This window comes from Muntiacus reevesi, chromosome 15 (genome assembly GCF_963930625.1).
Source record: "Muntiacus reevesi chromosome 15, mMunRee1.1, whole genome shotgun sequence".
NCBI classification, from domain to species: domain Eukaryota; kingdom Metazoa; phylum Chordata; class Mammalia; order Artiodactyla; family Cervidae; genus Muntiacus; species Muntiacus reevesi.
This window is the reverse complement of record NC_089263.1, coordinates 27,390,572-27,407,301: the sequence shown is the minus strand read 5'-3', so window position 1 is coordinate 27,407,301 and position 16,730 is coordinate 27,390,572. Positions and strand designations below refer to the sequence as shown.

Genomic DNA, 16,730 nt, shown 5'->3' with positions numbered 1-16,730 from the left:
AATCCAGTCAGAGGATGGACAGTAGAAAGGTATTAATGTCAACTTCCTGATTCCTGTGGTTATGTAGGAGAAGATACTTGTTTATAGGAAATGATCTAAAGTATTTAGGGGGTGACAGGGTAGTATGTCAGTAATTTGTTTTCAAATTGGTCAACTGTAATTTTGCTTTGTGGTTTTTTCAAAATAAAAAAGAACCAAACAATGCAAACTTCACTTCATTCCAGAGAGAACCACTAGGTGGAGTCCTTAGGTCAGAGAGTTGATTTGACAAGCCCCATTCAGTTGCTAAGTCCTATCTGACTCTGTGACCCCATTAACAGCAGCACACTTCCCTGTCCTTCACTATTTCCCGAAGTTTGCTCAAACTCATGTCCTTTGAGTCTGTGATGCTATCTAACCATCTTATCCTCTGCTGTCCCCTTCTCCTTTTGCCTTCAGTCTTTCCCAGCATCAGGGTATTTTCCAATGAGTTGGCTCTTTGCCTCTGGTGGCCAGTATATAGGAGCTTCAGTTTTAGCATCAGTCCCTCCAATGAATATTCAGGGTTGATTTCCTTTAGGATTGGTTGGTTTGATCTCCTTGCTGTCCAAGGGACTCTCAAGAGTCTTATCCAGCAGCACAGTTCAAAAGCATCATTTCTTTGGCACTCAGCCTTCTTTATGGTCCATCTCTCACATCCATACATGACTACTAGAAAAACCATAGCTTTGATTATACTGACCTTTGTTGGCAAAGTAGAGTCTTTTTTAATACACTGTCTAGGTTTGTCATAACTTTTCTTCCAAGGAGCAAGTGTCTTTTAATTTCATGGCTGCAGTCACCATCTGCAGTGGTTTTGGAGCCCAAGAAAATAAAGTCTCTCACTGTTTCCATTGTTTCCCCATCTATTTGTCATGAAGTGATGGGACCAGATACGATCATTTATTGAATGTTGAGTTTTAAGCCTGCTTTTACACCCTTCTCTTTCATTTTCCTCAAGAGGCTCTTTAGTTCCTCTTTACTTTCTGCCATGAGGGTGATGTCATCTGCATATTTGAGGTTGTTGATGTTTCTCCTGGCAATTTTGATTCCAGCTTGTGCTTCATCCAGGCTGGCATTTTGCATGATGTAGTCTGTATATTAGTTAAATAAGCAGGGTGACAATATACAGTCTTGATGTACTCCTTTCCCAATTTGGAACCAGTCTATTGTTCCATGTCTGGTTCTAACTGTTGCTTCTTGACCCTCATACAGGTTTCTCAGGAGACAGGTAAGGTGGTCTGGTATTCCCATCTCTTTAAGAATTTTCCACAGTTTGTTGTGATCCACACAGTCAAAGGCTTTGGCACACTCAATGAAGCAGAAGTAGATGTTTTTCTGGAACTCCCTTCCTTCCTCTATGATCCAACAGATGTTGGCAATTTGATTTCTGGTTCCTCTGTCTTTCTAAATCCAGCTTGAACATCTGGAAGTTCTCAGTTCACATACTGCTGAAGCCTACCTTGAAGGATTTTGAGCATAACCTTGCTAGCATGTGAAATGAGTGCAATTGTGCGGTATTCTGAATATTCTTTGGAACTGCCTTTCTTTAGGATTGGAATGAAAACTGACCTTTTCCAGTACTGTGGCTGCTGCTGAATTTCCCAAATTTTCTGGCATATTGTGTGTAGCATTTTAATAGCATCATCTTTTAGGATTTTAAATAGCTCAGATGGAATTGCTCAGCTAAAGAAGCCTTTCTCCTATTGAACTAAAAACAAAAGGGTCTATTTCTTACTTTAAAAAAGTAAAGTGGCATGGGTTTCCCTTGCTTCAGCACATGAATGGAGACATAAATCTAACTATAGCTGGTTTGATTCATTTTAGGGTTATGTCTAGGAAGGGCTTCCCAGGTAGCTCAGTGGTAAAGAATCTGCCTGCCAATGCAGGAGACACGGGAGAAGCAGGTTTGATCCCTGGGTCAGGAAGATCCCTTGGAGTGGGAAACGGTAACCTGCTCCAGTATTCTTGCCTGGGAAATCCCATGGACAGAGGATCCTGGTGGGTTAGTCTATGGGGTCGCAAAGAGTTGGACATGACTGAGTGAGCACACATGCAGGAGGTTGAGAATAGATTTTCTTGATCTCGTTTCTCTTGGCTAGGGTTTTTCCAACCTTAGCACTGTTGACCTTTGGGGACCAGATAATTCTTTGTTGTGAGGACTGTCTTGTGCATTGCACAATGTTTAGCGGCATCCCTGGGGTCGAGTGGCTAAGAATTTGCTTTCCAATGCAGGGGGTGCAGGCTGAGTCCCTGGTTGGGGAGCTAGGATCCTACATGGTTCATAGCCAAAACACCAAAACATAAACCAGAAGCAGCATCCTTGGCCTCTGCCCGTTAGATGTCAATACATCCCTCTAGTCGTGATTCCAGTTGTCTCCAGAGATTGCCAGGTGTCCTGAGGTAGACAGAAATCACCCCCAGGGTAGAACCACTGTGCTTGCAAAAAGACATTCTCTGCTCTGGGCACTCTGGTTGCAGTCTGCTGGACAGAAAGTTCAGGAGATCTCTGACCACACTCAGTGCCCCCGGTACATTGTGGGGGTAGCTTTTGGTGGTGGGAGCCGCTGTGCCACGTGACGGTGTTGGTGTTGTTCTGGGCACAGACAAGCCTCTGAGAGGGGTCAGGACTGGCCTGAGGCAACCAGCAGGAAGCACAAAACCTGGGCTAAAGAAGGAAAGCAGTAAAAAAAAGGCCTGGACAGGATGTAAACTCCTCCTTTCCCAAGACAGACGGCCCAGCTACCTCTCCACCTGCTGGGCTGAACCTCACGATGCATGAGAAAGGCTTGGCTTTGTAATGTATATTCCCCGTGCGTGCTATGTGTGTGCCAAGTCACTTCAGTCATGTCTGACACTTTGTAACCCTATGGACTAGTGCTCACCAGGCTTCTCTGTCCCTGGGATTCTTCAGACAAGAATACGGGAGTGGGTTGCCATATCCTCCTCCAGGGGATCTTCCTGACCCAGGGATCAAACCATGTGTCTTGCATCTCCTGCATTGGTAGGCAGGTTCTTTACCATTAGCGCCACCTAGGATGCTACTTTCCATAGCCCCTGCATGTTCCTATTAAAATATCTTTCCTACTTCAGGCTATACTACAAAGCAACAGTCATCAAGACAGTATGGTACTGGCACAAAGACAGAAACATAGATCAATGGAACAAAATAGAAAGCGCAGAGATGAATCCACACACCTATGGACACCTTATCTTTGACAAAGGAGGCAAGAATATACAATGGAGAAAAGAAAATTTCTTTAATAAGTGGTGCTGGGAAAACTGGCCAACCATTTGTAAAAGAATGAAACTAGAACACTTTCTAACACCATACACAAAAATAAACTCAAAATGGATTAAAGATCTAAGTGTAAGAGCAGAAACTATAAAATTCCTAGAGGAAAACATAGGCAAAACACTCTCTGATGTAAATCATAGCAGGATCCTCTATGACCCACCTCCCACAGTAATGGAAATAAAAGAAAAAATAAACAAATGGGACCTAATTAAACTTAAAAGAGCTTTTACACAACAAACGAAACTATGAGAAAGGTGACAAGACAGCCTTCAGAATGGGAGAAAATAATAGCAAATGAAGCAACTGACAAAGAATTAATCTCAAAAATATACAAGCAACTCCTGCAGCTCAATTCCAGAAAAATAAGCGACCCAATCAAAAAATGGGCCAAAGAACTCAACAGACATTTCTCCAAAGAAGACATACAGATGGCTAACAAACACATGAAAACATGCTCAACATCACTCATTATCAGAGAAATGCAAATCAAAACCACAATGAGGTACTATCTCATGCCAGTCAGAATGGCTGCTATCCAAAAGTCTACAAGCAATAAATGCTGGTGAGGGTGTGGAGAAAAGGGAACCCTCTTACACTGTTGGTGGGAATGCAAGCTAGTAGAGTCACTATGGAGAAGGGTGTGGAGATTCCTTAAAAAACTGGAAATAGAATTGCCATACGACCCAGCAATCCCACTGCTGGGCATACACACCGAGAAAACCAGAATTGCAAGAGACACGTGTACCCCAATGTTCATTGCAGCACTGTTTGCAATAGCCAGGAAATGGAAGCAACCTAGATGTCCATCAGCAGATGAATGGATAAGAAAGCTGTGGTACAAATATACAAAGGAATATTACTCAGCTACTAAAAAGAATGCATTTGAATCAGTTCTAATGAGGTGGATGAAACTGGAGCCTATTATACAGAGCCAAGTAAGTCAGAAAGAAAAGCACCAATACAGTATATTAATGCATACATATGGAATTTAGAAAGATGGTAACGATGACCTTATATGCGAGACAGCAAAAGAGACACAGATGTAAAGAACAGACTTTTGGACTCTGTGGGAGAAGGCGAGGGTGGGATGATTTGAGATAATAGCATTGAAACATGTATATTATCATATGTGAAACAGATCAGCAGTCCAGGTTCCATGCATGAGACAGGGTGCACAGAGATGGTGCACTGGGATGACCCTGAGGGATGGGATGGGGAGGGAGGTGGGAGGGAAGGTCAGGATGGGGAACACATGTACACCCAAGGCTGATTCATGTGAATGTATGGCAAAAACCACCACAATACTGTAAAGTAATTAGCCTCCAATTAAAATAAATTTAAAAAATAAAAATAAAATATCCTTCCTTTCACTTCACTTTTCCAACTCCTCCCCTGTCCATCCTGTGATCTAAACCTTCCCTCACCTACTCCCAGGGCCCCAGGTCCTAACTTGCAGGGTTAGGGCCCCCTCCAGATGATCAATGATCTAAATGTAATGAGTGGCAGTTTCCCAACTTCAAGAGACCCTATATTGGCCACACCAATAGTATGTTGCCCTCTTTGTTCTTAAGGCTCCATCCAGCCCCCATTTGTTATCAGTGCATCTCCTATAGGAAGTGCAGTTCTTCCCAGCCCTGTGAAGAGATACGAGGTATGCTGTCAGCTGTGGCCTGGGAGGATGGGGACCTGCATCTGGGGACCACCATGGAGCCTTAACTAACTGGGGGACAAAGTCAGAAAAATGTCACCCACAAGGAATGAAGATAGTTTAAAGTGAAGGCACCATGGCTCCATCCGGCCAGCTGCTGAAGTGACCATCTCCCTGCAAGAGCCAGCCTCCCTCTGGGGCACATGATGGGACAGCCTGGCCCAAGTCAGCCTGAGCCAGGTCCCGTCAGCTCTACAAGCTGCAGTCTATGACAGGATGGGTTCAGAGGATTTGCCCCATGAGTCTATTGGAGGAAGCAAAATCCTCAGACATGTCCTGTCCCAGCAGGGCCCCAACAACCCTCACGTCGGGCCTTCTGCGCACAGGCATTCTATGTGGTCAGTCTTCAAGCCCTTTTAACAAGGGGCTGCTGGGTCCTTAGGATTTGGGGAGCAGCTTCTCAGCTCTGCACCACAAGTGCCGACCACATGACAGGCTGGCCTAGCCATGGCCAGGAGGGTACGTGTGCTCCAAGGTTACCTGGTGGGCTTCTTGTAGGTGCTGTCCTTTGAGACTAACAGGACTTGTTTCTGGTTCAGTTGCAACTGAACATGTTAAACCATATGCTCTCCGTGGACAAACAGCTCTTGGGACTGTAACAGCACTTCGCCCTGGAGGTACTCAGCAAACTTCTGATTGTAATTCAATCACAGATATCCTTCTGAGTCCTGGCTACTGTCTCCCAAGCAGACACCTCACTTCGTCCGTCCCTCTGCCTCACACAGACAACTCAGGTCAATTCTGGCTTGTGGTGGCCGCTGGCAGGTTGCATGGCCACTCCCCCTGCCACCCCGTCGCTGCTTTCCCATTTTCTCAGAGCTGCTGCCGCCTCCACCCACACAGTCACCACTGGAAAGCCCGTCTTTATGGGCAGAGCTGGGAGCACCCAGCAAACCCAGATGAGGGGCAGGTGACCCAGGCCCGCAGCAGACAGAGCCCCAAGGGGCAGGCCTGTCACCAGTTTTCTCAGGAGCTGTGAGTGGTCCTGCCTGTCATTTGTCCCATCATGTGCAGCAAAAGGAGGTGCTGTGGTCCCCCAAAGAGGGTCCAGAGTACACAGGCTCCCGAGGGCCAGCAGCAGCTCTCCTGAAATCCCAAGACAACCCTGGAATCCCAGAACAACGCCCCTCACCCACTTGTTTCTTCCAGGTGGTGGATTTCCTTTACCTGCAGCCGAAGGACTCCTGGTAAGGACAACCCCTACCTCACAGAGAGGTCAGGGTGAAACCCCCACAGTGCGGAGTCCACGAACCTGGGGCTTCTGGCCACCATGCGGAAGACGAGCTGCAACCTAACTAAACGACACTCATAGATCCAGGTGAAGACACTTGCCGTCTGGGCTCCCCAGGGACAGAAAGGAGGAATCCCTACATTCAGTCCCTCCCTCCCCTGCCCCGAAGTGGGTCTGTTTGCCTGACGACACTCTGGAGCTGGGGCTATGTGATTCTCCCATGACTTTGCTGTAGCACCATTTGTTAAGGCTCCAAGACCTTGCAATAAAACCACATGTTAAGCCATCTTATACGCTGACCACTGCCCACATTTAAACATTGTGCCTTGAAAAGAAACACAGGCTCCTCTGCCATGGAATGTTAACTCTTTTATTAATTTAGGGTTAACACCATGTCTGCCTTGTGAATTTCTTTTTCGGAGTTGTGGATTCAATCAACAACAGCTGGGTTCCCCCAGCTGATCGGTGGCTTGTCAAAGGTGTTACAGTCACAGAGGGGAGCAGGACGAAAATGGAAAACGAGCTTGAGAAAATTTAAGGCAAATGTTAATTCCCATATTAAAGGGACTTCATCAAGCAGATCTGTGCATATCAATGAAAATATATGAAATATTTGTCAAAATAATTAACATCGGTAAAAATTAGAACATGTAGCTTATAAAATGCCCACACAGGTTTGGCAGAAGTAAATCCAACCATGTCGATGGGCTCACAGCAAATACAGACACAGGCGAGCCCACCTTAAGACAAGTGTCCTGAAAAGCAGGGCCCACGGGCTTTCAGAGCAGCTCCACGGAAGGGAAGTGACTGACAACCAGCGATTCACGGACAGGCTTGCATCTTGGTGTTAAGAACTGCTTGCTTGTTGGAGTTACCTTCCATTAGGTAGAGGTGACCGTTCAGGCCATGAGACTCGCAGAGGCGTGGATGGGACGCGGTGACCCGGGGCCCTCAGCCCAGTCAGAGGAGAGGGCTGCAGATGAAGGAGGGTCTCTCCATCTCACCCCACTGGGACGTGACTTTCTAAGCCATGGCTGTGGTTTCAGAAGTCACTGACCATGTAGAAACATATGCTCCATCCCCAGTGGTCACAGGTTTTACACTCCCAGATCTGTTCTCTTGAGTCTGACCAAACTGCCTCCGAAATGGTGCCCGGCAGAGAAGCAGGCGCGCCCCAGGCCCTTCCTCATGGGGCACAGCCAAGGCTCTGCGGGCAGCACGGAAGCACGGAGAGGAGGGTGCTGCTCAGGGCCATGTGGCCGGCCTTTCTGCTTTGGTCTTGGAGGTTCAGTGAATGCATGGTCCCAGGAGCTGTGGATCCCCGGAGTTCATGCTGCTCCTGCTGTGACTTGGCCAGAACGCAGACAGCGAGGGGGTGTGAGCAGGTGTTGCTGCTCCCGGGACACCTCCTCCAGGCACCCCCTGACCCCGCCTGGCCTGGGTGCCCGGAGTCACCAGGAAGGACCTTGCTCCTGGGGAGACGAAGCTGTCAGATGGGGGCGCCATCCCTGAAACAGGCTCTGGCCGACAGCCTGGAGAAAGGTGGATGGACAGACGGATGACGGGAGGGGCCCTGCCCTGTGCGGGGGCCAGGCGCCCCTACCCGGCCAGGAGGCACGTGCGGCAGCAGAACTGGATGAAGAGCTTCCGTTCACAGAGCCGGTTGGACTTAACCATCTCGCAGAATGTCTCATCAGCTGGGTTCCCCCAAAGGAGAAAGGAGGGACAGGTCAGATGTGGGGGCCAGACATGGCTGCTCCCAGCTCCCCAGTCTGGAAAGCAGCTGTCTGCTGTCACCCCCACGGTGACAGGTGGCCAGCCCGGTGAGGGTGGGGCTGGAGCTGAGCCTGGTGACGAGGGCGGATGGGGGAGGATTCAGGTTGGGGTGAGGGTGGGGGTGGGCAGGGTCTGGGGACACCAGGCTATGCGGGGAGCTCTCCATGGTCACTGTTCCTCTTTCTGGATGTGGGAGGAAGAGGGGTCAGACCTGGTGGGGGCAGGGTGGGGGCTGCTGTGTGATGCCAGGGATGCCCCAGTAGGGGAGGAAGGATGACGAGAGAAAGGGCTTCATCAGGGCACCAGGAAGGGCTGAGGGAGGGGAAGAGCCAAGCCACTGAGGCCAGCCCTTCCCCTGGCAGCTGGCCTCTGGGGACCTGCACTCGGGCAGGGACAGTCTCACTTTCGGGGGCTGGGACCTCACCCAAGGAGGTGGCTTCTTGAAGTAAGCGCTTCCTGGCCTAGAAGGAACACGATTCTCCAAGCCAAGGAAACCACAGAGCTCCAAGGCAAGGAGGCCAGCTTGTGGTCTGCAGGGCATGCCTGGGCTCTCTCTGGGGGCTTCACACTCTGCCAGATCCGGGCCACTGCCAGCTCCATGCTTACCTCATGGTGCTGGCAGCTCCCCCTCCGACACGCCAGCAGGCTCTTGGCGCCCAGAGACAGCTTCAGGCTGCTCATCCCTATGCTTCCTGAGCCACGGCGGCTCCTCATCACGGTGCGTCTGCCCACAGCCTCTCCCCTGGTCTCCAGCCCAGAGTTCTGTGTCAACTCTTCCTCTTGCCTGGAACCCCCAACCTGGTCTCTGAGTGCCTGCTTTCACAACCTATCCTCGCCTCCCAGTCGACCAAAGGCCCAGGGCTGTCCCACAGCTCACACACAGATCCTTCCTGTGAAACACGCGGGCCTCTCCTAAAGCGTGCCACCACACCCAAGCCACCTGGGGCTACTGGCATGAGAGTGGGGACGACGTCCGAATCTTTCCTAAGAGTCACTCGTTGGACTGACCCGAAGTAGCAGGGTGGCAGCTGGGATCCTCTCTGGTCAGTGTGAGGGGCCTGGAGGGAAGAGGCACCCCAGGGACAGCCTGTGGTCCCTGCCCCTCTCTCCCTTTCTCTTTGGCCGGGCAGCCGAAGGGCTTGGGTCCAACCCATGCCCACTCACCATTGCTGCACGTGTGGTTGGTAATGCACGAGGTCCCCAGCTGTGTGAAGCCCACTTTACACCGGCTGCAGTTCCTGCTGGAGCCTTCACAGGTCAGGCAGCTCTCGTCACACCTGTGGGGACACGGGTTCCCGATGAGGAGGGGCCCCTCCACTCCAGCCCTTCCCAGGGCCCTCCGGCCTGCCTGCCTGCCCTCCCACACTGCCCCTGGCAGTAACCCTGCCCCCACGGTGGTCTCTCCTCCTGTCTGACCTCTGTCACCCCTGTGACAAACAGGACCCAGGAGCCGCTGAGGGGCTGCCCATCAGGCTCAGCCTCCTCTGCGATGAGGTCGGCCTCACCTCTGGCGACAGGGTGGTGGGGGGCAGTGCCCTCTCAGTCCTATCCCGGAGATGGGACCCAGGAGTACTACCATTGGAGCACCGACCTTGGGGGTCAGCACACTCTGGCCTCGGGCCACACCAGCAGCTTTGCTGGGACCTGCCTTGTCCATCTGTGTCCAGCTGTGGCTGGGCTGCAGCGCTGGGGACAAGCAGCTGCTCCGGAGACTGGACGGCTGGCCCAACCTACAGGGCTCACCGTCAGGCCCCTCAGGAGAGCCAGCCAACGCCGACCTGCTCTGGGCTACGCATGGACATCGCCTGCCCGCTGCCTCTCTGGTCTAGCTTCACTCCAGGCACCAGGTCTCCCCAGACCCACCTTGCTGCAAGCCCAGCAGGCCCAGCAGGCCCGGGAGCGGGCTCAGATAGGCAGGTAGGGCAGCAGGCAGGAGGCGGCTCAGCCAGGCCTGGGCCTGCCCACAGGGGCCACTTCCAGTCAGTCCATCCCCAAAGATCCCTGCAACTATGTCCTCCACCTCCGCAGGGCAGCACCCACTGCAGCCCCACCGCCCTCCCCTCACTGCTGGGGCCACTGCCCACCTGCATCTTCAGGCTGCTCTAGTGACACTCAGACGGCAGAGGCCTGCCCGAGTCTTGCCCCAACAGTGAACCCGGAGAGGCAGGGCTGGGGTGGGAGTGTGGTGGGAAGGCCGGGAAGGCGAGGCTGGCACCCCCTCAGGCAAGTACCCCTCACCCCCTGAGTTGCTCTGTCTTGAAAGAGGTTCTTACCCCTCTTCCAGGTCTTCTTCCTAAGTGTCGGGATGTCCAGACCTCTTCTGAAGTACTCAGTGTGGGCTGTGCTCACTCTCAGCCCTGTGCCTCGGCTTCATGGGTCTCCTCAGTGCTAAGGCTCCAGCCCAGCTGGCTGGGCCCTGCCCCCTGAGCCTGCCCATCCATCCTCCCAGGAATGAGCCTGGCTGGCACCAGACTGAGGGCCTTGGGGAGCCAGGCTCCCTGGGAGCTGCTGCCCAAGTGGGTAAAGACCCTGAAGAGCCAGGGGACCAAGGCAGTCCATCCTCCCAGGGGAGTCACACAGAGGGGGTCAGGAGGAGGAGATTCTCTGCAATACCAGCATCTACCACCTCGGTGCCCCATGCAGGCCTCTTCCTGGGATGCACCTCCGAGACCTGCTGTGTCGGCCCCAGCGCTGGACCCCACTCTGGGTTGAAAGCCTCATCTCCCATGGGGGAGAGCACCCAGGGAGCTCCGGCCTCTGCAGCCCAGGAGGAGCTTTCCTGGGGCTGGGAGACCTCACAGTGTGGGAGCACCCTGCACTCCCAGGGGACCAGGGTGTTTGACAAATGAGACTGTTATCACTACAGAACGTGTAGTCCCTGGGCTGCTGCCCTAGAAAGAGCTGGTGTGTTAAAATCAAGGTTGACTTCAGATGCTGGTGTCAAGGGGCCTGCACGGACTTGGCCAGGCCAGGTGAAGGCAGCTGGGCAGAAGGGCTGAAACCCTCCTGTGTGGGTCCTACAAATGCAAGGACCGGGTGGTGTCTCACTGGTAAGGACTGGGTGGTTTCTCATTGGCTTACCACAGAGTGGTTGGTGTTCCTGTTTTATGTTTGGTTGCTTGGTTTTCATTTTAAGAGGATAGGTTACAATCTGTAACAGTTCTCAAACATATCCTGGAGGCCTCGAAGATCCCCTGTGGGTCCTTAGTTGTGAGCTGGAAGATGGGGTATGGTCTCTCCACACTGCTCTGATGTGGGCCCTGGGCTCCCTTGTTTCGAGTCTATTTCAGGCTCAACGTCAAGGTCTCCAAGGTCACTTGCAGACTCCTCATGGTCACTCTCACCCTGGAAGAGGTGGGCTGCTCTGCCCTGCTCCTGGGCTTAGGTCACGAAGCCCGGCGTGAGGCAGCACGCAGCAGGACAGAGGAGGAGGACACCAAGCAAATGGCCTCTCGTCACTACCCACAACCTATGATGATCAGAGTCCCCAGACAAGGACGAGGCGCTGTGCAGATACAAAGAAGGAGCGGAAAAGGAGACTGGGAAGGCTTATGGCATGGCTGCAGTGGCTGGAAACGGCTTTAGAATGAAGAGGCTGTCAGGACCTTCTCTTTTTCTCTAAGTTATCTAATTTAGAATCTAAGCAAACCCAACAGGTGGTTTCCTTAATGACACAGAGTGAGTACACTGTGGTCTATAGTGGTAGATCTCAACAGATACTCAGAAAGTGAACCCCACCCCAGTCCCTGAGACAGGAGCCTCCAGACCTGGTCCCTCCTCCACGGGCACCATGCCCAGCCATCTGGGGCTGGGCTGGGAGGACTGCTTGGCGGGGGGCACCAGACCTGGCCCCTTGTCTGCGGGCACTGGCTATCTGGGGCTGGGCTGGGAGGACTGCCTGGAGGAGGCACCTACCTGCGGCACACCTTGTGGGGCAGCCCTGGCATGTCCTCTGCATAGAAGCCCTCACCACAGGCCGGCACGCATCTCCAGTCTTGGAAGTGGAAGCCCAGGGCACAGTGAATGCACTCCTCTCTGCTGGGGCCTGAGGGGCATGGAGAGAGAGCAGAGGTCAGGGACCACCTACTGTCCACTCCGTGTCACAGATCTGCAGCCTCGCCTGAGATCCAAGTCCTATTCAGATGCCCCAAAAGGCTGCCCCCATAGCAAGACCACCCCCCAACTGGTGCCCACCACATGTCTGCACTGGCCCCCTCACCCAGTCCTGGGAAGTGGGCCTTACACACCAAGCTCAGGATACTCCCCCAGCTCCAGCCTTGTCCATCAACCTGATTCTCAGGGCTTCTTTCCCAACAGGCCTGGCCTGGTTTGGGCTAGGGAAGCTGGGTGTAGCCTTGAACTCAAAATGGGGCCTGACCACACAAACTTACATGCTGGATTTCAGAGATGTAGTAAAAAAAAAAAAAAAAAAAAAAAAGTAAAATAGCTCACTGATCTTTAAATATCAATTACATGGAGAAATGGTAATATTTACATACATGGGATTAAACATGATGTTCTACTGATTTCCACTTGCTTCTCAGGATAACTCACACCTACATCCACAGCCCACATGGTGTTTCAAGGGGACCGAATGTGGTGTGAGACGACGTGGAGAACGGAAAGAGGTGGTGTGGGGGTCTGGGGCTGACAGAGATGTGGTATGAAGGATGAGGACAATGTCAACAGAAAAAAGGGCACTCGGACTCATGGAGTGGGGTGTGGGGACAGAAGAGGCAAAGGCTCTGAACGAAGGATCAAGAGTCATGAAGGAAAACCTGCAGCTCAGTCAACAGGGCTCGTCAGTGAGGGGCAGGCGTGGCCCAGACTGAAGAGATTGTGCCGTCCGTCTGTCTGCCTGCCTCCTCACCATTCACACCATCAGCAAGTGAGTGCCAGGCATCCACTCTGTGCCAAATCTCCCTGAAAACACCTCACGGGGTGTCAGAGGAGGCCAGGAGGCTGCAGGCTGACGGTGCAGAGAGTCAAGCGTGGGGAGCAGTCATCTCAGATGACTCCTCAACTGGACCTCCCCCCACTTTGACTGGGGTCTGGCCTCGGCTGGAGGCCTGGCAGCCTGGGCTGAGGTGTCCAGTCATCTTCAAGGAGTGACTTATGGACCCTGTGGACTTGAGGGCCTTGCGCCTGCATCAAGGGAGAACCCCTGCAGATGGCTCCATGCTCCAACGGTTGGTCTTGTGTCTCAGAACCACAGCTGCCGGCCTGGAGGGAGTTCTGAGCATCTGGGGGGATGGGGGTGAGGCGGAAGTTGGAGCCCGTGCATGACCAGCCTTCATGAAGGACAGGTGCCCACCGCCCAGGTCTGCATGGCGCTTTGTCCCCCTGCAGCTGGGGTGTGGTGGGAGAGCCTCCCTGCAAGAGTACCTGGTCCACGTCCTTCTGGACTAACAGCTGCTCCTGTGCCCCCCTCCTTCTGCCCCTGCTTATCTCCAGGAGGCGTATGGTTGGTGACTCCCCACTGAACCCCACCCCCCATCCTACCACCTGGGCCACTCCCCAGCATCTGCGGTGGTCTACTCCTACTTTAATGCTCAATTTACTAAACACAAAGCGGGTGAGATATGCTCAGCAGCGGCTGGAAGCCAAGAAAGCCCTGGATGGGTAGAGGCCCCACCAAGGTGAGCGCCTCAGCACAGTGAAGACGGTACCTTCTCCATTCTGGATCTTTTACCATGAGAACAAGAGCCAGAGACAGAGCCGGGTCTCCTGCACCCACCAAGGTAGACGGGCACCCCAGAGATCCCAGCCTCCTGACTCAGGCTCTGGGATGCGGACTGACCATCCCGGAGTCCCTGCCGCCTGGGGTGGGGACAGATGCCCCCAAGCTCCTGTGTATTTGAACCTCCCCACATGGTGCCCAGGGCCCTCACAGGTGGGGCAGCAGGGGCCCCTGGTCGAGAGCAGAAGGGAAGGCCAGGTGGCGTGGGCCTCCAGGGGCTCCGGACAGGGGCCCTGACCAGCAGTGAGGGGCCTTCTGAGACTCAGAGCTGGAGGCAGGGTCCCTCTACCCACATCAGTCAGGGTGGGTGCACACATCCCAGAGCGTAGAGGGCACCCGGGCAGGCGGGCGTGGGCACAGGGCGCCCTGGGACAGCCGGGCCCCTGAAGTGACAGGTGGCTGGGCTGGGTGAGAGAACCCACAAGCGACTATAAAGTCATCCACCAGCAGGCAGTGTGGGGGTGCTAAGAAAGGAAACTGCGTTGAATGAGCAAAAGTGTTATAAAGACACACGCCTGGATGGGTGTTGTGGACTCAACAGACTGTGACATTTGAATAAGTGACGTCGGTGATGTTCCTTTATCAATCTGGGCTAAACAACGAGTCAGAGACATAGAACCAATGTTGACAGGCATCAAGGCAAACGAGAAGAGGGCTGCCCGACAAGCCCTGGCCTTCTGGTGGCAGAGGGGGTGGGGGGTTGTCCCGGAGTGGCCCCAGGGAGGCACGGCTCGCTCCAGAGGCCTTGAAGTTATGGCATTGGCTATGGCATGTCTACTCTGGGAGGCTACCCTGTCCTGCCGGGATTCACATTACATCCTTAGTGGAAAGCTCATCCTTAAACTCTTTCTACAGCAAAAGCTCTCCAAGCTGTGGGTTTCCTAGAACAAGGACCCCAGCGCTGGGTTGAGAAGGAGGGTCAGAAGAGAAGATTCAACCAGAAATGTATGTGGGCCACAAACTCCGATGTGTGGCATCATCTGCCGCACACAGCTCTGTAGCACGAGCCGACAAGACAATCACTCTCAGGTTCTACACAGAATCTGTGCCTGGACGGTGGCTCTGACATCATCCCTGTGGGGACTACAGTACACACACATCCCTTACGGAAGCCTTTCCTCTGTGAGTGAGTGTTTAAGGTAAGACAGGCCCAGGAACTAAGGCTATGTCTTAAGAATCCTTCTCCTTCCTTCACACTCAGAACTTACTCTGTCTCTCCCTGATGACTTGAATCTTTAGGACTTGAACCTCAGGCACTTGCCCTGGCAAGAGCTCGAGAGCAGTGAGCAGCCTGGCCTGGCCTGAAAGCAACCCCTGCCTGGCTGCGCTCCTAACGTCGGGATGTGGGCCCTTGTGGTTTTTCTTTTTTTAGTTTTTAAAAATTGCGGTCAAATGTACACAATGTAAAATTTACCATATTGATCACTTAACATATAGTTCAGTGGCATTAGGGCTTCCCTGGTGGCTCAGACAGTAAAGAGTCTACCTGCCAATGCAGGAGATGCAGGAGGCATGGGTTTGATCCCTGGGTTGGGAAGATTCCCTGGAGAAGGGAATGACAATTCACTCTAGTATTCCTGCCTGGAGAACTCCATGGACGGAGGAGCCTGGCAGGCTACAGTCCATCGGGTCACAAAGAGTTGGACACAACTGAGTGAGTAGCAACACAATATTATAGTACACCTGTGTCTTTCATATGTTGCCTTGGGCATGCTCAGAAAAACTAGGGTAGAGTACACCATAATAAATGTCTGGTCTGGCCCTATGGTCAGTGGAATTAAGGAGATTCACACCATTGTGCAGCCATTACCACCACCATCCATGCCCCAGATGTTTTCATCTTCCCAAACTGAACCTCTGTGCCTGTTGGTCACGCTCCCTCATCCCAGACTCAATGCTGCAACATCCACCCACAGAGCCCTAAGTGCCAGGGCTTTCTGGGTTTCAGGTCCTCTGCCCACCTGCCAGCCTGGGGAGCAGGCATGAACTCACCCACGCAGGTCCTGCAGGTGTGATGGCACTCCCCACATCGGATGAGCTCAGAGTCGAAGTAGGTGCCTGGCTCACAGTCTGGAATGCAGCTGCCCCGGGCAAGGCTGGTGAACAGGGAAAAAGTCAGGTTTTCACACCCTTTCCAAAACTCTGACCGCATTAGGATTTGCCCTCAACGTCTTTCCTGAGAGGAGATGAGAGGTGCTAGAACACAGGTGTTGGTGTCACTTCAGGTTCTGAGCTCAGGAAAGTGGCTGGGAGGGATGCTCAGGCCTTCTGGTGGCCTTGTCCCCGTGCAGGGGGTAGCATCCTGTGCACTCTCTGACACCAGCCACTATGGAATCTGAGGCCCGAGGGGGTGGGGAGGGTCACCCCATTGACTTGGTCTCCCAGGACACAGCATCTGTAATGTGGGAGAGGGGCTGGCAGCAACAATCACCTTGAAACTCGATGGGTTCCAGCCTTGCCCTTGCCTGAAACCTTCCATGTTTCACAATGATCTTGAAATAAAATCTGCTCCTGGAACCTGGCAGGCCTGCAAGCTGTGACTCCCAGGCTCAGATGAGAACGGGGGTGACCTGAGACTCTGGGGTCCTGTTCCCTTCCCTCCCTGGCTCCCTGGAACACCTCTTCACTCCAATACCCTGACAGGGAACTTATGAGAGGAAGCTCAGGGCTCAGGGAAGCTCAGCTGTGCTGCCGGGAAGATTGTTCCTCCCCCCGATAGTAACTGCGATAAAGATTAAATGATGAAAGCTATTGGAATAAAATGCTCATTAAGCTTCCTTCCTTCACTCCTTGCTGCACAAGAACTCAACCCTGCGGGTGGGTTCCCCTCACAGCGGCATTTGGGTGGTGGAAGGTGGGCGGGGGGAGGTGGGCTGCGGGACCAGTAACCTTGTCCCCTGGCCTGTTGAGACATGCTGAGAGTCACAGAGCAGCTGGGTCAGCACCTGTGTTTTGACAA

The 16,730-nt window shown here is 53.0% G+C and overlaps 1 protein-coding gene across 2 annotated transcripts in view; it reads right to left on the bottom strand.

Annotated features, from left to right (window-relative positions):
* Positions 1-6,611: 6,611 nt before the first annotated feature.
* Positions 6,612-16,730, bottom strand: part of PCSK6 (proprotein convertase subtilisin/kexin type 6) — a 163,753-nt gene continuing 153,634 nt past the window's right edge. For both annotated transcript variants that reach the window (XM_065906568.1, XM_065906570.1), the window contains 4 exons: positions 15,764-15,867; positions 11,947-12,076; positions 9,196-9,308; positions 6,612-7,952 (listed from right to left, as the gene is read on the bottom strand). In XM_065906568.1, coding sequence (XP_065762640.1) covers positions 7,855-7,952; positions 9,196-9,308; positions 11,947-12,076; positions 15,764-15,867 — 445 coding nt within the window. In that variant the 3' untranslated portion in view covers positions 6,612-7,854. The remainder of the gene's footprint in view (positions 7,953-9,195; positions 9,309-11,946; positions 12,077-15,763; positions 15,868-16,730) is intronic.